At 46.3% G+C, this 20,692-nt stretch overlaps 1 protein-coding gene across 1 annotated transcript in view; it reads right to left on the bottom strand.

Annotated features, from left to right (window-relative positions):
- Nucleotides 1–20,692, bottom strand: part of LOC125095361 (guanylate cyclase soluble subunit beta-2-like) — a 43,174-nt gene that overhangs the window by 7,962 nt on the left and 14,520 nt on the right. The window contains exons 3-13 of the mRNA XM_047721688.1: nucleotides 18,493–18,592; nucleotides 17,452–17,648; nucleotides 16,368–16,479; nucleotides 15,039–15,142; nucleotides 13,285–13,501; nucleotides 11,410–11,730; nucleotides 8,333–8,481; nucleotides 7,643–7,789; nucleotides 5,568–5,722; nucleotides 4,116–4,267; nucleotides 1,746–1,841 (exon numbers count right to left, since the gene is read on the bottom strand). Of these exons, the coding sequence (XP_047577644.1) occupies nucleotides 1,746–1,841; nucleotides 4,116–4,267; nucleotides 5,568–5,722; nucleotides 7,643–7,789; nucleotides 8,333–8,481; nucleotides 11,410–11,730; nucleotides 13,285–13,501; nucleotides 15,039–15,142; nucleotides 16,368–16,479; nucleotides 17,452–17,648; nucleotides 18,493–18,592 (1,750 nt within the window). The remainder of the gene's footprint in view (nucleotides 1–1,745; nucleotides 1,842–4,115; nucleotides 4,268–5,567; nucleotides 5,723–7,642; nucleotides 7,790–8,332; nucleotides 8,482–11,409; nucleotides 11,731–13,284; nucleotides 13,502–15,038; nucleotides 15,143–16,367; nucleotides 16,480–17,451; nucleotides 17,649–18,492; nucleotides 18,593–20,692) is intronic.

Raw genomic sequence — 20,692 nt, 5'->3', positions numbered from 1 at the left:
GCAGTCATTTCAGAATGCAAGTGCCAGAGACCTTCTCCTGGGGAACGTTCCCATGGAGTCCCAGCAGCTCCTTACCTTGCCTCTTACTTACTCTCAGACTTTCTGTATGTGACTAGGAATGTTCAAGAGCACTCTGACTTCCTCCCTTACCAATCCCTTCCCCTTCCACCCCTCTTTAGACACATGGCCTTCTTAGTCTTCTTTGAACTTGCTAAGCTCATGTTTGCCTTCAGCCATGGAGCTATCTGGAAGCTCCCGTGATAGCTGCATGACTGGCTCTGGTCTTTCTTGCACACTTCAGCTCAAATGCTTTGGCCCCAGAGAAGCCCTCATTGGCCCTCTTCTCCACCACTCAGTTTTTTATTTCCTTGCTAACATTTGTCACTATCTAAAGTGATCTTATTTTCCTACATGTTGTCTATCTTCCATACTAAAATGCAGGCTACATGAGGCAGGGACTCATGTCTTCAGTTCAGCGAGCACTGACAGATCCCAGCCTAGGGCCTGGTCTCCACTCTCTTGTCTCCCTGGAGCCTCAGCAGTTTTCTAAGAGATGCTGTTAAATGAAACTATGAATTATAATCCCATATGTAAGATGAACATTACAATCTCATGCTGTAATAACAGACTATAATAACATCAAAGAGCGAACATCACTGAGAACCATACAACTGTAGGAAGGGAGGCAATGGGGTGGGGAGGGCAATGCCTCCCAGTAATGGGAAGTCTGCTTAGAGCTTCTCATGCTCCAAAGTCCAAAATTCCCTGGGAGCCCCCGATCAGAGTAAGAGACGTTTTACCCTGTCTCCTCTCAGAAATGAATGGAAGGGTGCTGATCATTCCCTCGACTTCAGATTCTGGGACTGAACTGGAAGGAAGTCTTCAGGCATCGGGACAGCATCCAATGCCAAGGCCAAGGTCTCAGGCAACACTCAAAAGATACAGTCTAATAAACATAACCATAATGTCTCAAAAGATACTATCTAATAAAAATAATCAGCTCTTTAACAGACAGGCGCTGCTGCCTTGCCTCAAAAGCTTAATCCCCTCTGGACCCTCTTGCATGAGGTTTCCAGAAAGCAAGAGGGTGGCAGTGGCTGCACAAAGCCAGAGAGGACAAGTTGGGGAGGTGGCGGTGGGGTGTCCCTACAGCAGTTCCTTCTACAGACCCATCCCTGGTCCTTCATCACAGCTCTGTGTCCCCATCCTCCAAACCCGGGGGAGTCACTTCTGCAAACGGCTCTTGAGGAAGCTGAGTGGCTCACCGGGGCAGTTAAGAATAGGCATAGGTGGAAGGAAAACTCCCATTCCTACCACCTTCAGGGACAACCAGAGAAGAGAGTCATAGGGCCTACACTTTGTCACTGCTCCGAGGTCGCTCTGACTCACTCTGTAATGGAACAGTGCAGAAATCTCTGGCACTCCTTGTTCACAGGCGGCGTGCAACTGAGAGCATGGTGTCCAGACAAGCCTTGTTTCATGGGTACCGAGAGACCAGTATGCACTAAACAATCCTTTGTAGGGGGGCATAGAGAACCCTTCCAGAAGGAGGGCCCCCCGCACACTTGGGGTGGGGAGGTGGGTGGGTTGTGTTCAAGATGCAATGAGCAACCATCAGATCATCCTGCCTCAGGACCCCAAACTCCATCTGTCCCCATTTGGCTCTGAGCCACACCTCCGAGCCCAAAGATTCCCCCTCCATGCACCACAGCGCTGCGGGTATATGGAAGGCTCTGCGTACTCACCGTCTGCCTTGTCACTCGTCAGGGGCAGCGGCTCACTATCCTCGTACCGCATGATGGCAACAGTCTTACTGTCTTGACCTCCTGGAGCACTTGCGTCTGCAAACAGGCATGCGGGGAAGGACAGTGAGAATGGCTAGCCGGCTTCACGAGCTGCAGAGGTGGGGTCCTTTCTTTGATGCCTCTGAACATCAGTCTCCCCTTGGGTATTTCCTCGGGTGCCCGATGTATGAAGGACCAACTGGATAGTGGTTCCAGTTGCTGGGGGGATGCAGGACACTTAACATGCCTAATGCCTTCACCAGCTAGAAGATGAAGGAGCAAATGCACCTGCTTTTGAGAACAAAGGGGAGAAAGAATGGTTTGAGGAAGAGCACTCCGGGGTGCCATCCCTTCTTCTGTCACTTCCTGGGTGTCCCCTCATGCCAGGTGGGTGAGGAGCGCGGGCTCATGAGAACACAGGAGGGTCACTGCTGAGGCCTTCTCACCCTGTCCCCCTGCCGTCTATCCACAGATGAGTGCTGGCTGCACTTCCAATCTGCTCACACTCATTTTCTTGGTCTTCCTCCCACACCTCCCCCAAATCACCCAAAGAAGCCAGTGTGTGTCTCTTACAGAAGATCCTCGGAGGAAAGAAGCCAGTATGGGAAGAACAGTAGCATGCATATTAGTGTTTCTGCATCCCTGTCCTCCATCCCTGGCTTTGAGAGACTCAGTCTTGCTGTGTGGGACAAAGTCCCTTGGTCCCTGGAAGTAAATGGGGTTCCCGCTCTTGGGGCCCCAGCACTACACTGCAGTGGGGATGGGAGGAACAGGCAGTGCCTTCCCCAGGGCCAGGCAGCTGAGGCTTATCTAAGCAGAAGACCCTCGCCTGATGCGGAAAGGGGCAAGGGAAGCCAAGAGAAGCATGGAAAGAAAAGAAAAGAGGCCGAAATCTTTCCAGGTTCTGCACACAGGGTTGTGCCCTTTCTCTGCACAGAGATTCCTGGCCAAGAAGTTCAGGCTGGGGGCTGATATCAACCCAGAGGAGCAGGTGACTTTCCTTTATCATAAGCCATACCCGGAGGGTTACCTACCCAAAGTGGGCCTTTTCCCAGCTTGCACGGAGAAGCTGGTTAGGGTCCACAGGGGCTACCCGTCCCCTTCCTTCACCTTCTGAGTAGAATTCTGCCCTGTCCTGGTGTGAAAGCCTCTGGCTCTGTCTCCTCTCCCACAATCAGGTGGTAGAACACCTCTCCCCATTTATATTGTCCAGTTCTGACAACAAAAAAATTGCTCATCCCTTCCTACCCATCCTCCCTGTGGAGAGGGAGAAGGTGATGTCATGGGCGAGGCATCTCGAGCCTAGAAATTCAGAGGCCAAACACTCTGTTAAGAGTGGCTTATGGTCTTTAGTAGCCAAAGTTATTTCTAATTTTTAATTTACATCTTTATATCTTGGTGTCTTTAGCACTAAAATGTGGCCAAAACCCATCGCAGCCCACGGGGATATTAGCATATGCCAAAAACGCTATGAAAACAAGTCTAAAAGTTCTTCCAATACCCATCTCCTTACTGGTATAGCTCACTTTTTGAACTAGTAACCATGATTCATGTGTCCCAAAGAGACATCCTGCATGTTTTAGCAACGAGAAAACTCTGGATTTCGAGATTTTCTTTTGCAGGCCCCTGGATCAGCTAGAGATTAGCTCCTGTCTAAAGGAATCCATTTCCTCCTCCAGTTTGCTTCGGAGGCTCAGGAAGGTTTGCCTTGTGCTACTGGGTCTCCCCCCTGGGGTCAGCACCTCCCTGCGTTAACCAGGGCAGATGGTAAGGAGTCCCAGCCACTTGGGGTGGAGGGCAGCTAATGGGGACCTCCTCATCGGATTCCAGCTGCTGCTGTGTGTGAGTCCAGTGAGCCTAGTGGTGATCCCCGGGCTGGCTTAGTGCTCTGTTGTTTTAACCTAAACTCCCTCTCCTGTCATTCCAGGAGCTGGGTGAGTCACAGATCTCGTCCTTCTTCCCAGCTTTAGAAGCCAGCAGCAAATGAGGAAGGTTGTGAGGAAAGCCCATTCGAGGCTGGGGAACAGGGAGAGATTCTAACATTGTCCCCCAGCTGCAGGAGAGGCTGATGGGAAGAGCCCCTTTCTGGGGCAGGAGAGAAGCTGGAAAACAAGTGCAGAAGGGACCCTCTAGGCTGGGCCCATCAGCCCAGCTCAAGGAACATCAGACTAGCCAGGATGCAAGGGTTCATCCTGGTTGCTCTGATCCTTGGGATGTCGAGGGATAATACCCTTGCTGGGCCTGCATACTTAAGGGCCCCACTGAACACATCCCAAGTTGTTAGTGGAAAAAATATCCAACACCGAGAGGTAGCTTTTCCTTTATGCTCACCCTTCTGATCAGGCAGGCTTTGAGGTCTGCCCATGATCTCGTCCTCTGAGGCGTGCAGGTTCCGGATCAGAAAGTACGTGGTCATTTTCCCTTTACCTTTCACTTCAATTTCACCCCTCTCGATTATTTCAAAGCCTTGATTTTCCAGAGCGCTGCACAGAGGGGTAAAATATGCACCAGTTACCAAAGATCGGAGGTCTGCAACTTGAGAGTTGGCTACAATGGAGAGGGTGATGCAGGAGAAGTCTGGGACGTGGGGCACACAATGGATTGTGGGAGGGGAGGGTGACCGCAGGACACTGGCCAGGCTGGTTAAGTGGGGCAGGGAGGCAGCTGGGGAGAGGAGGGACCCTAAAGTGGCAGAGTGAGAGCACAGGGGACCCACCCAAATCCTACCCCACCTTCCCTCCCTCCAACACACTGCTCATACCCACAGCTGCATGTCCTCTCTGGCCACGCATGCACCAGCCCTGCGTGGTTATGAAACAGGAGGCTCCTTGGAAATCAGCTCTCTCCTTTCCAGCCTCCCCAAGCACCCCATTACCCCATGTGGTCAGCATGCTCATCCTCACCCCCCAAGCTTTCTCCATGGCTTCTGGCTGCCAAGGAACTGAAGGGAGGAGTATAGGGAGGGGACCATGAAAAGAGACAGAGCTATGGGATAACTGGAAAATGTTTGCTTGTTCATTTATTTACTCGTCGCTGCCGGGTATTGGAGAGAAACCACAGAACAGTGCGTACCAGCCATGTATCAAATTCACGGTCAGGTGGGTGCCTCAGGCAGCTCTTGGCACTCACTGACCTCCCCTTGCCCTTGACCAGTTCCATGGAGATTTCAGACTCTCACCATGCTCCTCTAGTTCCCCCACTTGGCACCTGCTCTCCTCACTCTGAGGTTTCTGACTCTGCCTCCTCCTTTGTGACCTTTGTGATTCTTCTCTAAAATTGCAGCCACTGATAGGCAAGACCCCACAGCTTCTCACCGCCCCCGGCCATACTCCCTTTTTCCCCAGTCTCTGAGGCTGAGATGTCTTGTGCAAGAGCGCCTGATCTCTACTCCCTTCCCACCACCTCGAGGGCTGGCCACATCAGCCACTTCTTCCCTTCTCTTCAGTTCCCACCATTTGCATCTTCCCCTCAACCTACTAGCCAGCTAAGGTCTCTTCCATCCTAAACAGAAGGAAAAAACCTTCCCACTTTATTATTTCCTGCTTTAATCCCATATACTTTGCCAATCCCTGCTTTAGATCAGAAGCTCCTTGGGAGCCAAGGTGTCATACAGGAGAGGCTCAGGAGTATTTACTCTCTGACACAGCGTCTTCTGTAATCCAGGGCGGCACGGAAGAAGAGCCATGGCTTTCCTTTACTACCTGCATCCCAAGGCGGCTAGGCACTCTGTGTGTTCTGGAATTAGGGAAAGTCAAAGGAAGGCATGAATGCACAAAGGGCTACCTGTAGGCAGTGGGGCTGAGGTGCACTTTGTCGGGGAGCCCATGACTTTCCATCCTAGAAGCTGTGTTCACAGTGTCACCAAACAAGCAGTACCGTGGCATCTTGTCTCCCACCACCCCTGCCAAGACCGGTCCCGTGTGGACGCCCACTCTGATCTGCACAGAGAAAACCTCCCTGAAACAAGACCATCGAATACTCCTGCTTTTCTTTTTAAACTAAGGTATAATTTATATAAAACAAACAAACAAAAAAGATCTCAAGTTATTAGCTCTGGGAGTTTTGACAAGAGCATAGGGCCCTGTAGCCACCACCGAAAATCAAACACAGCCTACTTTCATGACCTCGCAAGATTATCTTGTGCCCCTTTCCAGGGAAGCTCCAGCCCTCCTTGCAGGGGTGACCACTCTCTTCTTTCTTTTCCCAAAGGTGAATTTGCCTGTTCCTTACAAGAAAAGGAGCCTGTCCAACGCCGAGTACCTCCGCCTCATGCAGAGTACGACCTCATGTATACTGAAGGCTATATGAGTGAAATAATAGATTTCGAAGAGTCCTAATTTAAAAATTATTGAAACGGAGGCACAAAATGTTTCAAGTCCTTTTCCCTACTTCCTTAAATAAACCAACATGGTATGTTGTTTCTGGTGGAGAGTCAATGATGTGCCTAACCAGGTCCCTCTTATCTTAAACTTGATAACATCTTTTCCTGTTTTCTTCTTGGTAAATCCACCGGGAGAGTTTCCAGGAATGCATTGTTTAATTTCACTCTTATTGGTGTAGCATTACAGTCATCTCCATAGCTATCTCACACATATACGCACGCGTGCGCGCGCACACACACGCACACATGCACACACGCACACACACACACACACACAGATACACCCTATACACACACTCTATTTACACAGCAGTATATTTTCAATAATTCAGTGGCTTTATTTACAGCCCTTTAACCAAAACTCAGATCTCTTATCTGACCTTCTTATCTCATTCCCTCATTCCTTCCCATCTTGATTTTTTACTGGGGCTTTTTTTCCACAGATGTATCTGTGTGTTTACATGGACCGAGTATTGTGGTTGTGTCCTTCCTGCAACCACCTAAAGTCAGCTTTTGATCAGAAGGCTACAGTGGGCACGACCACCAGAACGTGCAGCATTTCCCAATGTCGGACTCATCGTGAGGGTGAGTGGAATGCGGCTTCAGAATCTACTACGGAGGGGCTGTTATTGAGAAAAATTGTATTCTATCTTATAGTTGTCTTTATTTACTCTGAGTTGGCTGGGTAGCTTATCTTGAAGATCTGACTGCCAGAAAGAGAGAAGGGATTACATTTTAAACCCCAGAAACACTGCTCTGAAACATCTCAGGGCTGCTAGGATCTGCTGAGCAGACAGAAGAGGATGCTTACTTTTCATCTCCAAAATTATCCATCTTTTAGAGTGTGAACAAACTTCCATACTTGGAAGAGTAGGTTCCTGGGAGAGAGGTGAGCAGATGTCTTGCTCAGGGCCACGTGGCAAGAGGAAAGCTATTCTAAATATCTCAGGGCACCCTGGTGTCTCAGTCTACTGCTGAGGGCATTTACCCACTTCAGCCTGACTCCTGAACCTTCGAGAAGGCATGTTGAATACACAGTTTCCTTTGGGGTGGGAAGGCTATTCAGCAAACCTGAAACACTTGTGGAACTGAATGCTTAAATTAAAAACCTGGAATTATTAAAAAAACAAAAACAAAACAAACAAACAAACAAAAACAGCTATCAAGATGGATTGAACCCTGCAGAGTAAATGGAGAGTTGAGCTCAACACTACAGACAAAGAAGCTTGCGGTCAATCACATGAAAGTTCCAAGCTCCAAGGCCTTCTCTGAAGTTGAAGAGAAGCTGGGATGATGATAACCTTACTATTATCTCAATGACTTAGAACGTGTGCAAGAGAAGACAAGAGGTGGAGAAATTACCCATTTTAACTACTGTAACATACCCAGTAACCATCTAAACAGACAAATAAGCAGAATTCTACTTTTTTGTGCATGAAATGCTTGGTATTCAGCAAAATACTCAGTTTCTCTCTACCTGGATGGGTTCTCCGGTAATAGGATTCATGACTTCTTTTGCAGAAATTCTCATTCCCAAGGCAAAGTTAGCCACTCTTTGAGCATGGCTTCCAATGGGCACCGGTACGCCCCCCACCACCATGTAGGCATCGCCTATGGTTTCCACCTGGAAGGGGAAAAGAAGCATTCAGCGTGTCTCCTTAATGCATTAAACATATGATTAAATATTTGTGTCATTTATCTTGCATTGACAGAAGGACTGCATTAAAGCTGGTAGTTGTTTGCCAGGAGGATGAGGAGCATGAGGGAAGGAGTGAGAAGAAAAATGGTTCCACAAACAACCATGACAGAGCCCAAAGCCCTTTCTGCTTCTGGCAGAAACAAGTTCCAGAAGATGAAGCTCCTGGGTTTGTGTATGACTATGTATTAGACATACGTTATTTAGATTGGACTTTTTGCTGAATTCAAGGGGTAGAATTATTCCCTGGGAAAACAGGGTACGCTTCAAAGATGCTTTAGTGCTGAGAATTATAAAAGGATTTCTGCAAAGACTAAAATTCCTAAAATAGCTCCAATCCCCTTTTAGCTCTACCTGCTGACCTCACTCCCATCCACACCAAACCGCAGACCAGGGAGGGTCCGGAAAGCTGAGTCCAGAGCCCCTGCCCTTTCTGGGGGTAGCACACCCCCATGGTTCACAGTCACTTACTTTGTAGACCTCGTGGACACTGGTTAGTCTGTCAAACTTGGAGTACATGGAATTCAGCATCTTCACTATCTGGATAGGTTGGCAGGCAGCACAGATGTTAGTAAATGTCACCACATCACTGAAAAGAATCGTGCATGTTTTAAACTCCCCTGCAATATAAACCAGGTGTCAGTGACAGCCCAGGATATGGAATAATAATGAAGTCTAGGTGCAGGTGTCCTTTGGAAACCAAATCTGACTGTGCCTTGGGGAGAAGGAGCCAGATGCCATTCAGCCAGCAGACCTCCCCCGAGTGCCCACTACGAGCCAGTCCTCATGCAGGGAGAATCACCTAACATGAAACAGACAGGACCTCGGCCCTTGAGGAGCTCACAGTCCAGTGGAGGAGACATACGTGTCATCGAACACCCTGTAAGGTGTGATGAGAGGCATGGGAGGGCAGAAACGGGTTGAGCAGGCCCTGGCTTACAGAGAAGCCCTTGGCAAGTGGGCTGAGGCAGAGACCCAGGGGCAGGGCGGAGTACTGCCCACCACGACAGCAGAGACTGGTCACCACAAGATGGTGAGTTCTGCTCTCCGCGTATGGCGAGAAGGCCACCATATCCTCAGCACGTGGTCCCAACTTGTCAGGCTGCTTCCAGTCCTGCTAATTTCCGTAGAGCAGCTAGACGACCTACTTAAGTCAGACCCCCAACTCCTCTGCCTTACATCCATGACTTCTATCACACTGAGACTAAAACAGAAAATGTTTACCATGGCCAGTGAGGGGCCTCCTCTGTCCCCACCACCTCTCTGGCTTCACGTCTCCACGCGCTCTCTCTGGTTTACTCCACTCCAGCCACACTGGCCTCCTTGGGGTTTTTCAAGTGCCTCCTGCGTGGGGTCCTGGCACTGGTTGCTTTCTCTCCCTGACCCCTCTTTTCACAAATATCCAAGGGGCTCTGTCTCACATCTCACATGTAAGCACCTTATGAGAATTTCCTTTACCACTCTATTTAAAATAACCGTCCGGAGACCCTGTCCTCTTAGCCTCATTGCTGCCCGCAAGCCCAAATGCCTTACATATGGGATTATATGGGATTGTTTAATTGCTCATTGCCTGTCTTCCTCATTGGACTATAAGCTCCATGAGATGAGAGACCATTTTGGTCTCTGCTATATTCCCAGTCCCTAGAGCGGGGCCTGGCACATAGTAGATGCTCAGTAAATATTTGTTAGATAACTGAATGTATGACTCCTTGAACACAGCTGGGTATTGTCTGTATTATTTATACCTTTGGTAATAATCTCCTGTTCACGTAACTTTCTCTTCCCTTTGGCTTCTGGCCTACAGTTCTTCTTCAGATTCTCCCTACCTTTCTGATCTTGTTTTATATATTCCAGTGACTTTTCTTCCTTCTCAAATAATAGGTGTTCCCTAAGCTTCAATGCCTAACCCTCTTCCCTTCTCACCTCATGGCCCCAGATCACCTTATTTATAACTCATACCGCCCGTGATTAACCACCACCCACATTCCCAACAACTTCTAGATTGATAGCCTACCCTGGAAATTTCCATTGAGTTTTCCCTACAATTCCTAACTACCTACTGGTCATGCTACATGGAGTATCCCATAGACATTTTAAACTCAGCTGCTCTAAAACCGACCTTACCATCCTCCCCTCAAACCTGTTCTTCTTTCCGGTTCGGCCTTAAAATAAATGTACCATGTGTCTCTATGCTAGAAACTTCACACTCAACCCTGACCCCTCCTCCCTCTTCCTTTCTCCTTTCTTCTTGGTCATGAAAATCCTGCTGATTCCCTTCCCATATGTGGGGTCTTAATTCAGGCATTAACCATCGCTCACCTGCACTGGGACAGGCTTTCTGTCTGTCTCCCTCTTGGGCATTCACTACCCTGCAGCCAGAATCATATTCATCAAACTAATCATGAAACTTTCCTTCTAAGTAAAAGAAACCTCAGGGAATCCTCCCCTGAGCCTCGCCTTAAGTGTCCAGCCCCACCTGGCACCGCTCTGCTATGTCCCCCCACATCCTAGGGACAGTCCCCTGCAGACGGTGTTCGTGCTGCCCCACCTTTGCTCCTGTCATCCCATTCTCCTGCAATGCCTCATCCTTCTTCTTTTTTTTTCTGAAATAGAATATCAAGGTTTAACTCAAGTGTCAGACACTTCATGTAAAGCCTCATGGCCCCTGACCCTGTCTTTCTCCCCGACTTCTACTTATTATTAACTTCCCTAGCATCTGTATTTCCATACCTTTGCAACACAAAGCATGAATTCTGGAGTTAGATGACTTCTAATTGATTTTCAGCTCGTTTACTCATAAACTGGGGTGAACATAAATTTACAAAGCTATTTGGGATAATAACACCCCCCTCACAGAAACGTTCAGAAAATTAAATGAAATGGCCTGTATGAAAATGTCTTTTCCAGATCCTGGAGCAATCAGGACTATTAACCCACACGAGTTTCCTTTTCTTTGGTTACCCTGTCCCCCATGAATAGATCCTGCGTATAGCTGCCAAACCCTCAAGACCATGAACTTCTTTGGGTAGAGACGGGGCAGCACCCTGAAATTCAGTAGCTTTCCTACAGATGTCTGGGGGCAAACACACACCCATGCCAGATGGAAAGGGAGTTCAGAGTAAACACTCCATTCTCTCCTCCATAAATGGCTTGCTCTCCCAGACTGGTCCTTCAAAGCACCCAATGACTTATGTAAGGTGCAGGTGTGTTATTCCTGGTCCGAGCACAGAACTTCACTCACGATCCCCAACAGACAGGCCAGGGTCAGGCCACACTTTCAGGTCTTAGAGAGTGTGATATAGGTGGGCATAGTTGACGGGCATTTTTATTTAATCCATATTTCACAACTGTGTTCTTTCCATTATTCTTATTGTTGGGAGAAGCAAACTGAGGCCACATGGCTTATGTAACCAGCCCAAGGTCATATCACGAACGAGGGACGGAGCCCAGTCCAGCCCTAGATCTGTGCGTGTTCAGAGCCTGCGCCCTGACCGCAGGGACGCACCACCTCCCTCGTAGAGGTCGCCCACAGGGAAGAGAAACTCTACCTGCGGCAACCTTCTTGCCCTCCTTCAGCTGGTTGGCCACGTGTTCTGGCAGCATGGCATAAAGCAGGGTCTCTGTTTTCTTCTTTTCTATGGCCAAGTGCTTGGAGAGGATCCGCAGCTCCTCTTTCTTCCTCTCCAGCTGGTTGGACAGCTCAATCTCCGCCAGTCGCTGCTGGTTCAGGAGGATGAGGTCCCTGGTGGTGTCGTGGGGGGCGATGTCGGAGAGGTGCATGCCGCGTTCCTCCAGCTCCTGCAGGCTGCGAAGCTTCGGAGAGCACATGTATATCATGCAGCCCATGGCCTCCATCCAGATCATCTGGCCTGCCAGTCATGGAGAAAAACACGACAACAGAGCACATCACTGACAGGGGACACAGCTCACCAGATCGCCACCCACACAATATGCCCTTTCATCCCCTGCACAGTCTCACGCCCTCCCTGTCAGTCCCATTTCTTGAGGGCTTTATCCATACTTCCTGTCTCCACTTACTCTTCTTCCCTGTCTCACGGGTGCCCTTTTTTACTTGGAGGTGGCCCCATCCCTGCTTCCAAGCCACTTACTCCAGCACAAGTCTGTCTCCCTCACCTCCTGAGCCCCCCTGCTGTTGGGTAGTGTCATGCAGAAACCCCCTCCCTGAAACCTCACTTCCGGAGACTTCCCTGACACTGCTTTGTCTCTGAGATTCCCCCGACTTCTTTCAATTTTCCTCTTTTTTTGCTCATCCCTTCAATGCTGGTGTTCCCCAGGGTTCTGTCTTGGTATTCTCTTAGGATCCCACAGTGGCACCCTACATCATGCCGACGAGAAATCTGAATTTCCAGAGAAACCCTGCTTCCTGGACTCAAGTGCATATTTCCTTAAAAAGAGATGTTTATTATTTCACTATAAAAAGAGTTATGCATGCATTGCAGAAAATGAAAGAAGTCAAAGAAAACAACAAAAGTCGCCCATAATCACACCAGTCAGGTAATTACCAAAAACGGGTTTTCTGCCATCTTCTTTTTGTAATCTGAATTTTGCATTTTAAATATATAATAGATATATATCCTTCCATAGCATAAATACAGATATGCATCATACTTTTTTTGCTGGCTGCATTGATTATACCATGTTTTATTCAAGCAACTAGCTAGCACTGATTATGTTATGTCCCTTTTATCAGTCTATAAACAGCATGGCAATGGCCAAGTCTAAGGTAAGTCATTGTGTATAATCATGCCTATTCTGTTAAGGATGTAATCTTAGAAATTGAATTACTGAGACAAACAATATGCTCACTTTTAATGTTTTTGGATGCATATTGCTAAAATGCCCTCTAAAATGATAGCGACAATTTATACTCCCAACAGCAGTGAATTTTTTTAAATTACTCACCTGTATTTACACATGGTTACAGCTGAACTCACCTTCAGTCCCCTCTGCAGATCTCCTTATTTCCTTGCTCCTCACCCCTGCTATGAGCCAGGCACACTATTCTAGGTATTAAGGAGTCAGCAATGACTCAAACTGGCCAAGTCCCTGACCCCAAGGAGTTCACAGCATGTCTTTTCAGCTAGTTACCCAAGTTACCTAGTTTTATCACTCAGTTACCCAAGCAAGAAAGCTAATCATTAGACTCAGTATTCTCTCTCTTTTGCAACCTCTACATCCAATCGCCAACTTCTACCTTAATTCTTTCCTGAATCTGTTCCTCATGTACCACCCCGGCACCACCGCTTGGGTCCTGTGGGGCTTTAAAGCTTCTCACCAACTCTCCCATGGCAGCCTCCCGCTTGCTATGCAACTTTTTGAAAAAAACAAAAACTCTGCCTTGTGCCTGTCTGAGCAATGGCCCAGATGGCAGAGAGCGATGGGGGAAGGGGTGAGTTCCTTACCTCGGAGTTTGAGTGCGGGCTGACTTTTCCATGCCTCAGGCATCCTTTCTCTTCGTGCCTTCAGGACAAATTGACTGTTGATAAATTTGCAGATGCTGAAAATGTTGAAGGTAACTTGGGGATGAATGATGGAGAAATACTCATCTAATCGAATCTTCTGGGTTTGGAGTCCTGGGACATACTTCTGAATATTCACTCCAGCTTGCTTGACCCTCAGCTATCCACAGAGGACAGATGTGAGACCAGGAAACAGAAAGCAACCTGCACCATGCACTTCCCCTTGGAAATACCACTCTGTATCCTCTGTGACTCACTAAGGAGGAGAAGGGGTCACTAATGGAATAGATACCATAGAAGTAATAAATATTATTTTAAAAATCAAATCTGTAGCTAATCTCTGAAAGAGGAAAGGATAGTATAGGGTGCTCAAAAGCATATTTCTTACTAACAAGAAGCAGATGTTCAAAGTCTCAACTGGGTTAACAGTTCTTCTCTAACTCTGTGGGATTTCTCTGTTTCTGTCTCTTTCTGTCTCTCCTTGTCTTTGACTCTTCTGCCTTCCCTCCCTTTAGAATCCATTAATAAAGAAATTAGCAAATTCTGTAGCTTAGATCTGACACCCAGACCCCAGGTGAAGGAGTCCATCACAGATGTGAGGAGATATCTTCCACTGCTGCCTCCAGGGGACACACAGAAGGAAGAAGCAAAATGAGTCTCCTGTACATAAAATGTCCAATGTCTACATAATCTGCCCATAATACTTAACATCACTAACCCCGGGCTGTCTGTTAGGCTACAGAAATTGACTTAACACTGTAGAATAACTATCATTAAGTTTTCTGTGATTCTTAAAAAGAAAAAGGAGTTTTCAAATACATCAGAATTTAAAACATTAATAGTAGCAATAATAACATCCTCGTAGCACCAGGGAAATGCCAAAGCATATTGCTTTATCATTCCCTAGTTGTTTCTTATAGGAGTGTTTGATTTCCTCAGTTAGATCGATTCTTTGCAAGCAGAGAAGACCCTCAAATGAGTAAATTTCATAGAACCCTTATCCAGCAGTCCACTGGAGGTGATGATTCCAATAGGTCTCTGATGATTCCAACAGATCAAATAAATATCAAAGAAAATCACAACTACCTGAAGGCATTTTAACTGATATTTTTGACCAAATTTATTTTGCCTCATTGCCCTTTAAATGAGCTTGTAATCAGTTGACATAATTTTAGCCAAGGAAATTGACAACAACCAAACATTTTCCATTAATGGTCATCCTTATAGCTCCCACAAAACTGTGGCATGAGTTGGCACAGACCTCTTCCCTGCTTTCAAGCTGTAGAAAGAGAAGCTTGGTGGGATTGAGCCTTCCATAATGGCCACAAGGACGGCAAGGACCCCAATCTAAAATTTCACCCTGTCATTACTGTGTTCTTTCATCTCTCGGTGTCGTGAATTTTGGTGTCATGTCTTTTTTCTCTAATGACAAACTTTCCCCCATGCACTCCCTAGTCTAGTCTCCTTGGTGCTGTCCCCAACCCATACGTATGGAGAAGATCCTGCACTCTGGTTTCTGGAGGACGCCAAAATGAAAAAGAAGTCAATGGCCCGTCACACCAGGCTAAATCCTAGTCTCCCAAACCCTGGGGACTCCTCAGGGACTTGAAAGTCCCCACCAGCCATGAAAGACTATACAACATATTCCCTTCCCAGCTTATTCCTAATCCAAGCGACAGAGGGAAGGGGCCTCTTACTGATTCATCGAACACAATGTGGAAAGGAAAAGCATTGCAGAACGTCTTCTGTTCAATCCAGAGCTGCTCAGGATAAACTGGCACGAAGGTATTCACGAGATGCCCTGGGTGTAGAAAAAGAGAGTCCTGCTCACAGGCAGCTCACGCCACCAACCTGGCACAGAGCAGAGCTCGCTCGGGATAGCGTCTTAAACGTTCATGGGCAAAGAGCAGTCCCCACTCTCTATCACAGGCTCCCTTAGCATCTCCAGATGGCCACAGCAATTCTTCCAAATTAAAACAAACAGAAAACTTGCTACCGGGTTGAGAAGTACCCCCCTATCCCCTGCCAAGTTTCTGCCCGACGCTGAAGAGTTTCTGGGCCAATTGAGTACGTCTCGCCATGCAAACAGAGCCGGCATTGAAACGGTGACAGCCAGACAATGAGCTAGCAGAGCAGAGCGTGTGTGCCCGGCCCAGCGTCAGGGACATTTGCCATGGAGCTTTTTAGACTGACAGTTTTGGGTGGCACATGAAAATTTAACCAACAGCCCTATTTGGCAGGGGGTAGAGATCCGAAATGGAGCCTTTTTGATATGAAAATCTCCGAGACAAAGGATGTCAATTGCGTGTTTGACTTGCTTGCCATGGCTTGAGGGACTCAGAATGCAGCCTTTTGAGCCCTGCAGACCTCCTCCCAGATGCATGTCACCAGGACCTATGGGGCAAGACGGGGAGGGCTCTAGCTCCGGGCTCCCAGTGGGGCGGGGCTCCCATTCTGGCTTAGTCATTAGTGCTGATCATGGGATGGGCTCAGTGTCAACAAGGGCACCTTCAGAGCCTGACGCCTTCATTTTTCATGCAGAAGATGGAGGACCTTGTTCAGGGCCATACAGCGCCTCAGGGACAGAGCCAGAAATCTGCTTTCTTGGCTCCTGATCCAGTGTGCTTTGCACTACTGGACACCATGGTTATTAACTGCAGACTTCTAGATCAGAAGTGCATCCCAGTCGCGAAGGCCCGAGAAGCTATAGAAAATGCATTGTTTTTGAGAATATGTCAGTGCTCATCCTCCTTCCTTTCAACACAGTCTCCACCTAGGACTGATACCCATCCTCTCTCCAGTGGCTTTCCCTGATTATCGGGGAGCCTGTGTCTCTGCGTCACCCAGCACAAAAGGGACAAAGGAAGGCAAGCTAGAGTCTGATGTCTTAAAGTTAAAAATCCTGCCTCCAAATCCAAGCTCTGCAGAAATCAATGACATCATAATCATGGAAGTCTTGACCCATTTGTGTGCACCAAGCCATTACTCTGCTCCAAGAGTCACAGTCAGGAAAACAACCCACTCACCTTTTCCAAACATGACTATGCTTCTCACAATTTCCCAGTGTGATTTCTTCACAGGACAGACAGAGACACTCAAATATTTCTCTTTCATCCTAAGGAAAGCCGCCTCCATGGCCTGTAGGTGACAAAAAGAGAAGCACGTGTGTCTGGTCATGGGACTGGTCATGTGCCTAGAGGTGCACAAGCCCCATTCTGCTGTAATCAGGACCAGTGGAACAGCAAGGCCATGCAAGGTCAGTTTTAGCAAGACTTCCTTATCCCTAAGATTTGTATCTAGTTAATCTTCCTGTTGCTTCTCTGCCAAAGGCAGCAAGGCCTTCTTACAAATCTCACAATAGGGCTGGCAGGAAAATCACATAAGAACATCTTCTCTTCTTGTGGTTGAAGATTCTGTAGCCAACAGACTCTGAGGGGGGCTTTGAATGCTCTAAGACATAAACACTGGGTGCTCCAGGAGACACAGAATCATCGGGATGCTTGCATAAGCTGTGTGGATATATGTAGTTCCTAAGTAGAAAACATTCACTCTACAAGTTGGAATTGAGGCAGCCATCACAGGATCAGGAATTGACTCCAGACTCCCAACTGGTCCCAACTCTAGAAGTGGGTGCTAAGGGCTTGAAAGGTCAATTTATTTTAGAAGGATTGCAAAATAAGCCACAAACCCAAATGTCTGGCCTTCATATCAGTGTTTTTAGAGGTGAAAATGTTCCAGGCTGAAGTTCATCCCTGAAAACCTCCCAGTGTTTTATCCAAGTTTTCTTAACCCAGCCGTTCTCAACCAATAATGATTTTGTCCCTACCACTGCCCTGGAGACATTTTTAATTCCCACAGCTAAGGAGTGGGGAAGCAGGGTCCTACTCATGTCTGGTAGGTGAGCTAGGAATGCTACTAGACGTGCACAAGACAGCCCATCATAACAAAGAATTATCTGGCCCAAAATGTCAATAGTGTTGAGGCTGAGAAGCTCCCCTTAAATCCACGATTAGAAAGTCCATTTGGTTCTTTTCTTTGCATCGATTGTTCTGAGACTGGCATTTCCACTAAGAGGATCTGTGCTTCCCAAAGACATAGCAAACCCAGTACCTCTTGGTCTCTCAGGATGTCCTGATTGTCTTGTATCTGGTTTGGTTTTGCCCTTCTCATCTCTCTGTGAGACTTCTGCACAACCAGAAACACAACATGCTCCTTCTTTCCTGTCCTCTCGTCTTCCTTACTCATGTCGAGAATATCCATGGTCACATCAGTGTCAAAAAAGTCTTTGGCCACAGCCTCAATGATACCTACAGCAGAAGGACACTTTACGGTGAGGGATGGCAAGAGGCAGTTTTGCCACCAAAAGTTATAATCAAGTTAGACTTTAGATGAATATCCCAGAGTTCACTAAGCCCAGGCCCTGCATCAAGACAGGCAACAGAGGACAGATTAATAAAATTAAAAATAAAATAACTTCCGGGTAGAGGTTTAAATTATATATGTCTGCATAACGAATATAGCCCTGCCACTCTAATTTCTAGTTTAACATCTATTCATTTGTTTGTTTATTTCAGGAAGGCATTGAACTCACTAAACCAACTCTAGAAATAATGTAAACAAAATCTAGTTATAAAAGCTTTAAGGACCATGTTCTAAAAAGAGGTGCTCTGGAAATCTATCCTGGGGTTATAATGTAAGCATGGGAAAATTGTGCATGAAAATGTTCACCAAAGCAATAATAAGAGAGTAGTATCGACTAAAAATTCAACAATAGGGGACTCATTATTTACAATATGGATTATCGCTCGGCAGTTGAAAATGAGTTTAAAGGACCATGTGGAAACACAGAAGGATGCTTTTTCTCCATAATGCCGAATACACAAAGAAAGGTTGATACAAAATAATGTATGCAGAATCATCATAACTATGTAAACATGTAGTTCAAAATGTTAAAATAAAAAATGGAAACTGTTCCTTCTCTTGGCACCTTGGGAACTTATTTTAATGGCCCAAAGTCTTTGGGAGTAATGATCAAGATGACAAAGAACCAGATTACGGAAGAGCTGGGTGGGCTATTAGCCATCCTGGAGAATCTGTGAGGAGAACTCCAGAGACGTCATATCTGTGGGGATGGTGGGGCTATTCCCATACCTGGTACGATGTGGCACAGACCACTCCTATCAGAGTAGTAATGGAGAAGCATTTTCCCATCTGCTGCTTTCTCCACGCGGAACGATGGTGCGTTCATCTCCTATTTGAAAGACATGACATGTTTCTCCCCGTAAACCCAAGTTGTTTAAATTATACTTCTAAGGCTTTGTGCACAACAGTACTTACCCATAACGACACAGAAAGCTATATCTCCAGCCCCTCTCCAATCATATAAAATCCACCATGGTTTTTGGCCCCTTTTGATATTATCCCTAATTCCCTAACCCACTCTATATGCAAGTATTAGCTCTCTTTTAAAGAGGAAGAAACAGGCTCAGTGGAGTCAAGGCTGAAGTAAGGGTGCAACAAATATGGACCCCAGTGAGCCTTCGCACACTGCGCGCTGCTTCTAGCCACACCCCATGGCGGGCCAGCTGCTTGGCCTGTGAGTGGGTGACCATGGGTGTCTTCGCCCTCCGAAAGATCAGGCGCTCAGAGCGACTTAGAGAAGAGTTCATCTCTCATCCTGGAAGTAACATGCTGTCTGCTGTGTAAGATTGCACATTTGGAAAATCAAGATATATCGGAAGAGATCATCTTTCTCTGGGAACAAATGTTGACATTCAAGTATGCACCATCTCATGGTAGCTATATGTCAAGAAATAAAGATGGGGACATTGCCTGGGGGAGTCTCTGAAAAGAAACAGCCTCCCCCATCCAACCTTGATTAGTAGGCAGCTCAACACCCAGGCTTACAGCTTGTGGTCCAAGTGAGGGAGGAGACTTAGGGAGGTGGGTTCCTACCATGATATCATGATATTTGCTTTCTTCTATGGTGGGAGGGTTTCTAGTTAAAATGAGTTTCTTTAAAAATATTATATATATATATATATATATATATATATATATGTATGTATATATATATATACACACACATGTATATATATAATTTTTAAAAATTTAAATATAGAAATTAAAGAATTAAAATTTTTTAAAGAACTTAAAAAGAATTTTTTAAAAATTTAAGAATATTAAATAAATATATATATGTATATATAAAGAGGATTTGAGGCAACACATATAAAAAGCATGTAATAAAATAGGAAATTAAAAGTTATTTAAAAAACTTTGCCCAGGCCCTGCATAGTGAAAAAAATAACAGAGTCTGGAAGGGCTAGAAGGAAAATTCACAGCCTCTTGCTATCACTTCCACCTTCAGTCCTCACCCCCAGCCTAAGCTACTTCCCAGAGACGCTGCTCAAAGTCTGTGCTTTTAATTCTACCCAACTCTCTGAATAGTAAGATAATACTTTTGTCTTTTTGATTAAAATAGACTTTTTTTATGGAAGTGGAGAATTAGGGCAAAGGGAAAATAATGGGAAGCAAACAAAGCATGATCTTTGGGAAACAGGCTTATGTGGGGTTGCGTCCCAGCTCGGCCACCATAACCTAGCAACTGGGGCAATTATTTGACCTTTCTGGACCTGTTTTCTCATCTATATCATGAGAAAAAATAAGAATACCTAATCTTAGGAGTGTAAGGAAGATAATTCAATGATTATAAATTACTTAGCCCAACGTCTGCCTCATAATTAGCACCCAATGAAAGTTAGCTAAAAAAAAAAAAACCAAGATTAAAGGCACAGCTATAATCAGAAACGTATGCCTTAAGGCTTTGACAGATGACTAGAGGCAGACATAAAGAAAAGTCAGCATTATCTTATTTTACTTGTGCCTAGAGAGACAATCTAGAATGTTCTGCCCAGTATAAAGCTCGATAGCTATCAGGTATCACTGCCAGTATTTAATTACAACTTGCATATTAAAACATTTATATTTTTTATTCATGTCATCATGTGCAAAATACCCTCACTTACATCCTGAGAAGTTCTATTCTTTTAAGATTTTATATATTTATTTTGAGAGAGGGAGAGAGAAAGAGAGGGTGAGAGGCACAGGCAGAGGGAGAGAGAGAATCTCAAGCAGACTCCCCGCTGAGCACAGACCTGACTTGGGGCTCGATCTCACGACCCTGAGATCATGACCTGAGCTGAAACCAAGAGTCAGACAATTAACTGACTGAGCCACCTAGGCACCGCTGAAAAGTTCTGTTCCTTAGCATTGGTTTGGGCACGTGAAGGAATGACAGATGGCTACCCCAGAGGAAAAGTATTAGGAGTTAGGTGTACAAACAACGGGC

Source organism: Lutra lutra, chromosome 3 (assembly GCF_902655055.1).
Source record: "Lutra lutra chromosome 3, mLutLut1.2, whole genome shotgun sequence".
Classification (NCBI taxonomy): domain Eukaryota; kingdom Metazoa; phylum Chordata; class Mammalia; order Carnivora; family Mustelidae; genus Lutra; species Lutra lutra.
This window is presented reverse-complemented; position numbering and strand designations above follow the sequence as displayed.